At 41.5% G+C, this 7,500-nt stretch overlaps 1 protein-coding gene across 15 annotated transcripts in view; it reads left to right on the top strand.

Moving 5' to 3' along the window:
• Positions 1-7,500, top strand: part of LOC106608569 (actin-binding LIM protein 2) — a 127,332-nt gene that overhangs the window by 20,743 nt on the left and 99,089 nt on the right. For 3 of the 15 annotated variants that reach the window (XM_014206545.2, XM_014206543.2, XM_014206542.2), the window contains exon 1: positions 6,701-7,320. The exons of 1 other annotated variant lie outside the window; for it this stretch is intronic. In XM_014206545.2, the coding sequence (XP_014062020.1) occupies positions 7,305-7,320 (16 nt within the window). In that variant the 5' untranslated portion in view covers positions 6,701-7,304. Of the gene's footprint in view, positions 1-6,700; positions 7,321-7,500 lie in introns of those variants that run through there. 11 more of the 15 variants (XM_045721508.1, XM_014206546.2, XM_014206547.2 and 8 more) reach the window with 6 other exon arrangements.

The following is a 7,500-nucleotide window of genomic DNA, read 5'->3' as shown; positions in this document are numbered from 1 at the left end:
AGAACTGGAGATCACATTACGTGTGTGTTTGGTCCCCCTTGTGGGATTGGTACTCATCCATCCCCTGTCCCCCGGCCCCCATCCTCCGTCCCCTGTCCCCCGTCCTCCGTCCCCCATCCCCCATCTTGTCCCCCATCCCCCGTCCTCCGTCCCCCATCCCCCATCCCAGTATCCCTAAATCCCAACATTCTCATGAGTTATATGGGGATAAATCACTGCCTGGATCCTTTGAAGTGGTATTTTTATGATAATTGGTCACGCCTGTCACATTTTAAGACCTTGGTTTTCATGCATTCCATCATTAACAGTACGTTTTATAACCCCAGAGGCCCAGTGTGCCGTGTGAATTACCCCAGTGGGAAAGCACTGATTAATCCTGCGCGGGATTTTGCATCCTAATCAGCTGAGGTTACAGTAGGAATACGAGTTACATTTTAGAGGTCAAGGTGAAGGGTTCTCTGCTCTTAGTGAACAATCCTCCAATTGTATGGCATTCTAAGAATGACTCCATAGTAACGCTGTGTTCTTTCCATCTTCCTCTTCCTGCTCTATATGTACTCTACAGCTCATTCTCTTATACACAATGCAGCTCTTTCCTCTTTCTAGTTAGGCTGCCACCCGTTCTTTCACTTCCTGCTCCTCCTCTTCCTGCTCTCTATACAGCTCCCTCCCTCCCTCCTTCCCTCCTTCCCTCTCTTTTTCAGGTTATATTCACTATGGTAACTAATCACCCAGTATCTGCCCAGCAGATCCAGGAAACGATATATCCCTCTCCCTCTCTCCCTCTTCCACTCTCTCCCTCTCTCCATCTTCCACTCTCTCCCTCTCTCCCTCTCTCCCTCTCTTCCTCTCCCTCTCTTCCTCTCTCTCTCTCTCTCTCTCTCTCTCTCTCTCTCCCTCTCTCCCTCTCTCCCTCTCTCTCTCTCTCTCCCTCTCCCATGCTAACAAACTATGTTCAGGATGACTGATTAGTCTGACAACAGCCTTCTGCAGCCTCCACAAATCTGTCTGAACCCCTGAAACTACTCTGAGTATAGAGAGAGATAGGGGAGGAAAAGAGAGGGGGGAGAACAGAGGGGAGGAAAAGAGAGGGGAGGAGAACAGAGGGGAGGAGAGAGAGAGAGGAGAAGATGGGGAAAGAGAGAGAGAGAGGAGAAGATGGGGAAAAAGAGAGACACTAACCACATTTCCATCCACAGTTTTTATGGGAGTAAAGTCATAGCATATAAAATAAATCACCAAAGCTGTGATGGAAACAGGAAGTTTATTTTTTTATTTTTTATGCTGACATATAATTTGTTTGTTCGGCATGGTGGGATTTTTTTGGTGTCTGTAAAATTAATTATGTGAGAAATTGCGGTGGAAACGCCTTTATGAACAAAAATGGATATAATGACCATCATATTGAAGTAAAGTTGGAGTCACACGATGATATGGCCTGTGGTCCTCCCACTACCACTCAGGAAACCATGCTGTTTATTAGGCTACATATGAAATCAGTTATGATGAGGAATTCCAAGGTGAGGAGCTTGATGCTGCTTTCTAATAAATATCCAGGGTCTTATTCTGGTGACGTGAGGATTGATGCTTGACTGCCGTTTGGCAAATCAAAATATTCTCCCTCATCCATAATAATGTCATCGTGTAGACTAGCTACCCGCACCGTGTCTGCCAGCTGTTGGCTACGGCGCACACGTCGACACCAGACTAGTCTATTCAACACAGCACTTTTTGTGACAGAACTAGCGGTAGAGATGATAATGCCATGGAAACACATTGAACATTCCATTTTTATTCGGTAACATGAAAACTTCAGTGAGAAAGTACATTTTGTGTGCACTAGGTCATCACACACTGATTTCTATCTGCAACAAGTCCGTTTGGTGGAAACACACCACTGGTGGGGAAATGTGCATCTTTCTAGAATATTCGCATGAAATTCCTCTGCAACAAACTCTTTACTTCTTTGTGTCCAGCAGCATCTTTCATCTATTTAGAAAAGGGATGGGCAACTCCAGTCCTCGGGGGCCTGATTGGTCACACTTTTCCCCCAGCACCAGCTAACACACCTGGCTCCAATAATCACCTAATCCTGATCGTCAGTTTAGAATGTAATTAGTTTAATCAGCTGTTAGGTAGGGATGGGAGGAAGCATGACATCACCCCATCCCAGAGGACTGGAGTGGACCATTCCTGATGTAGACCAGGGCTGCCCAATCCTGGTGCTGGAGGGCCGAAACACTTCTGGTTTTAATTCTCTCCTTCAAATCAGAGACTAATTCAGACCTGGGACACCAGGTGACTGCAATTAACTACCAGGTAGAAACAAAACCCAGATGTGTTTCGGCTGTCCAGGACCAGGATTGGGCAGCCCTGATTTAGAATCTGAGAAAAGGATTTGAATACTCAAAAACTGAGAGGACCTTTGTATTGTAATGTAATGTATTGTATTGTATTGTATTGTAATGTAATGTATTGTAATGTAATGTATTGTAATGTAATGTATTGTATTGTATTGTAATGTATTGTAATGTAATGTATTGTAATGTATTGTAATGTAATGTATTGTAATGTATTGTAATGTAATGTATTGTATTGTATTGTATTGTAATGTAATGTATTGTATTGTATTGTATTGTAATGTATTGTAATGTAATGTATTGTATTGTAATGTATTGTATTGTATTGTATTGTATTGTAATGTAATGTATTGTAATGTATTGTATTGTAATGTATTGTATTGTAATGTAATGTATTGTATTGTAATGTATTGTAATGTAATGTATTGTATTGTATTGTATTGTAATGTATTGTAATGTATTGTATTGTAATGTATTGTATTGTAATGTAATGTATTGTAATGTATTGTATTGTAATGTATTGTATTGTAATGTAATGTAATGTATTGTAATGTATTGTATTGTAATGTAATGTAATGTAATGTATTGTAATGTAATGTATTGTATTGTAATGTATTGTATTGTATTGTAATGTAATGTAATGTATTGTATTGTAATGTATTGTATTGTAATGTAATGTATTGTAATCTATTGTAATGTATTGTAATGTATTGTAATGTATTGTATTGTATTGTAATGTATTGTAATGTAATGTATTGTAATGTATTGTAATGTATTGTAATGTAATGTAATGTAATGTATTGTATTGTATTGTATTGTATTGTATTGTAATGTAATGTAATGTAATGTATTGTAATGTAATGTATTGTAATGTATTGTAATGTAATGTAATGTAATGTAAGGTAGCCTAGTGGTTAGAGCATTGGGCTAGTAACCGGAAGGTTGCTGGATCGAATCCCCGAGCTGACAAGGTAAAAATCAGGCAGTTAACCCACTGTTTCCCGGGCGCCGAAGACATGGATGTCGATTAAGGCAGCCCCCCGCACCTCTGATTCAGAGGGGTTGGGTTAAATGCGGAAGATACATTCAGTTGGACAACTGACTAGGTATCCCCCTTTCCCTAATGTTATGTATTGTAATGGGATGCTAATACTCTCTCTGGTCAGAAATACAGGCTGGAATTTGATTGTTGCTTTTTAACTACCTCCAACTCTCCCAGCAGTCCTACAAAGGTGTCCTTCAGGTGTCCATTTCTGGTACTGCTGTATATGGATGTTATTGGAAGATTTTCAAATCGAAGCAGACCAGACGCTGGACAACATTATTGTCATTGAGTCTGAGGTAACTCTGTATCGGTTGAGGGCCAAAATGCTTGTATTTTACTGAAATAGTACAGCATAACAAACACAAAGTCCTTGTAGAATATGGTCAAAGTACACATCAGAGACATTTTCATATCATGTTTGTCGTTATCAGGCTTTTTTAAATCAGCCTTTAGTCATGTTATAAATGTCTTGGTTGATGAGGTATGTCATGGGAGAGCCCCGAGTGGCGCAGCGTTCTAAGGCACTGCATCTCATTGATAGAGGCGTTACTACAGACCCTGGTTCGATTCTAGGGTATATCGCAACCGGCCGTGATAGGGAGTCCCATAGGGCGGTGCACAATTGGCCCGGCATCGTTAGGGTTTGGCCGGGGTAGGCCGTACTTGTAAATAATAATTTGTTCTTAACTGACTTGTCTATTTAAATAAAGGTTCAGTAACCCTAACATGGTGTCTGCTGAGTCACACAGAAGACTAGAATGAAAGGTTTACATCGTCTCCACTCTCAGGAACAACACTTGGATCCCCTCCTCTCCGTCATAGAGCCATCTCAGCACCACAATGACAGAGGGAGACAGAGAGATTCTTGGGAGATTATTAGTGCTGTATAGCAGATCATGAATTAGCTCGTTAGTTATTTCACCTACAGAAATAATCAATAGGATAAATATATAACTCAAATGATTCAAATGCTTTTCTGTACTACAGTACTGGAATGTGAGAACCTGGCCCTTTAAGGTCCTTGAGTCAGAACATGTTATGATCATCGGTGTGTGAATGACTGGACTCCAGCCCAATGAGATGACATGGTTAGGGTTGTGGGAGTAGCCATCGTCGTACTGTAGAGGCCTGCTAGAAGGGTCTGATCCAATAGAATGATAGATTGATCTGCAGAGCTCTCTGCACGTTGATGTTCTGTTACCTCTAGTGCAGTTCAGGTTGTTGATGAAGGACCTCTATGTTGAGGGATGGGTTGTATTTGTAAATGTTGTACATGTGTATGACCTATTTATGTAAGTGCAGGGCTCCTTTGAAGAAGAGGCCTTGGTCTCAATGAGATTTAAATAATCAAAAATAGCATCAATAGCTTTAGGTGTGTGTGTGTGTGTGTGTGTGTGTGTGTGTGTGTGTGTGTGTGTGTGTGTGTGTGTGTGTGTGTGTGTGTGTGTGTGTGTGTGTGTGTGTGTGTGTGTGTTTGCCCTACTATCCCCACACAAGTTGGATGTATGATAACCCTCTTATCACCTCTCATCTCAGTATTCTAGGTTTTATATGTCATTCAAGCATTGCCAACTTTATTGCTTCAATGTGGTCTACAGGTTGCACCCATACGTGTGGCTTGATGACAACCAAATGTGCTCCATGTTATGCCACTGCAAGGCAGTGTTGTGTACTTGCTGTTGCTGTTCCCATCTGCCCCTAGCATTGTGATGTAGTTTGATTATTGCCGTATTGCAGATAGCAGATGGAGATGAGATGACTATGACTCTCCTGGATCATGTGATCCTCTTCAGTTTGATGAATAGCTTCCTGGAGCTCTGAATACAAAAGCATCACAAGCAAACCTTTAGATGACCTACATATGACCTTGATACAGATACACCTTGAATGTGTGATGAATTATGTAATTCATTTGCTAGCCTTGCTCTTGCATCACTCACTGTTTCCTATTTTCTGACACGAGAGAGGGTAGCCTACACATTTTCATCTCTCTCTCTCTGTGTTTCTATCTCTCTCTTTCTTTCTCTCTCTGTGTCTCTGTGTCTATCTCTCTCTCTTTCTTGCTCTCTGTCTCTCTCTCTGTGTGTCTCTATCTCTCTCTTTCTTTCTCTCTCTCTCTCTGTGTCTCTGTGTCTATCTCTCTCTCTCTTTCTTTCTCTCTCTCTCTCTCTGTCTCTCTCTTTCTTTCTCTCTGTCTCTCTCTCTCTCTGTGTCTCTATCTCTCTCTTTCTTTCTCTCTCTGTGTCTCTATCTCTCTCTTTCTTTCTCTCTCTGTGTCTCTGTATCTATCTCTCTCTCTCTTTCTCTCTCTTTCTTTCTCTCTCTCTGTCTCTCTCTCTCTGTCTCTTTCTTGCTCTCTGTCTCTCTCTCTCTGTGTCTCTCTCTCTCTCTCTTTCTCTCTTTCTTTCTCTCTCTCTGTGTCTCTCTTTCTCTCTTTCTGTCTCTCATTCTGTCTCTCTCTCTCTTTCTCTCTCTGTCTCTCTCTGTCTCTGTCTCTCCTGAAAGGCTGACCACTGTATTGCAGTACAGTGATAGAAGTTTATTAAAGGAACTTTGCAACAATTTAACAAGACTCAAACAAGGCGGCTCAGATTCGCATTCCCCAAATAACAGGCTTGGAAGCGTTTCACTTAGAAATTGTTCGTCAGTATGTTGGTAGATGTCAGTGGAAAGGAATGTGCGAAGTTTGAGGGTTGAACGTTATACCAAGACAGAGCGTGAATAATACATTGGCTGTTGAAGTGCACCGTCCTTCATCTTGTCACAGTCCAGTCCTTGGGAAGCGAGAGAGAGACTATTTCAGACAGACAGACCGCTAGACAGGCAGGCAGAGAGCGAGCGATAACGTTGTCCTTTTAAATCACCTGAGGTATTTTAATGAAATAACCCGGATGAAGTTTGGCGTTTAATAAATGTATCCTCCGTCTTATTATCATTATTCATATTCCAGACTTTCATTACTGGCAACTTCTTTTCATGTGTGACCTTCAGAATGGATCGCTGATGATAAAATATGAGCTATTCCCATAACCACTGGCCACCCAGACAGACACATGTAGCTGATAAAATAGGTCTGTGCTGGGATTCGCTGTGTGATACAGTTATGCTGCTATAATAAGAAGCTCTGATAACCAGAGATAATGACGCTAACTGTCCCTCTCCACTCCGGACCCCTTTATTCTCATTTCCCGGCATTCAGATGCCCTTTACTTGAGTATCCCGTGTACTGCTACTGCAGGCTCTTTAATTATTGACAACACAAAGAGAGGGGAAAAGTACTAGCTAGTGCTCTCATAACATTCATTTTGCAACGTGTTTTCCTCTCACATAGTGTGCATTTGCTCAAAAGGAAGTATAACGCGTCAGTTTTATCAAGGATATTACACATTTTATTCATTTATGCCAGGTTTGATGTTGTTATTTTTTGCAAAGCTTCGTTTTTGGCGTGTTCTCATGTGGAAGGGACCTGCGTGTGCGTACGAGAAGGTGTATCCATTATGCGCGCCTCTGTGCGGTGGTCTGGTGCGGTAAACGCCCTGTGAGAGATTTCTGAGAGGTGGTGTCATCTTTTAGGGCCAGAAGATAAATAGAAAGCTGCAATCACTTAACTATAACTCAGCCTGAGCTGCTTGTAAGCTACCCGAAAGAGGCGTTCGGGAATCATATGACCTGCTGCCGTTCATTCCAAAGATACCGGAAAGAGCGCTCGCTCCCGCTGCTTTTGCGCTCTTTCAAACCACACTCTTCGGAAAGGGATACATTTGGAGGATGTACAACACCGCAGAACAACAGAAAGAAGTTGAATATTAGGATAAGAAATACTGCTCTTTATTTGTAACGGATATATATATATATATATATATATATTACAGTTGAGAAGGGACACTGATAGAGCAAAAATGCCGGAGGAAAAAGGTAATGTCGTTTCGTTTTCTGCTTCAAAACGTATGTTTACTTTGTAGAGAGCATGAGTCGGTAATGGGACAAAGACGCTTCTCGATGGGCAGTAGACTGTAGCCTTAAGCGCAGTGTGCGTCGACTTGGTTCATTGACTTGTATTTGTACAGATAAGATCTGCTTGTGCGGTATTCTGCC

Source organism: Salmo salar, chromosome ssa07, assembly GCF_905237065.1.
Source record: "Salmo salar chromosome ssa07, Ssal_v3.1, whole genome shotgun sequence".
Lineage (NCBI taxonomy): Eukaryota > Metazoa > Chordata > Actinopteri > Salmoniformes > Salmonidae > Salmo > Salmo salar.
The sequence above is the reverse complement of the archived record's forward strand: the minus strand, read 5'-3'. Positions and strand labels throughout refer to the sequence as shown.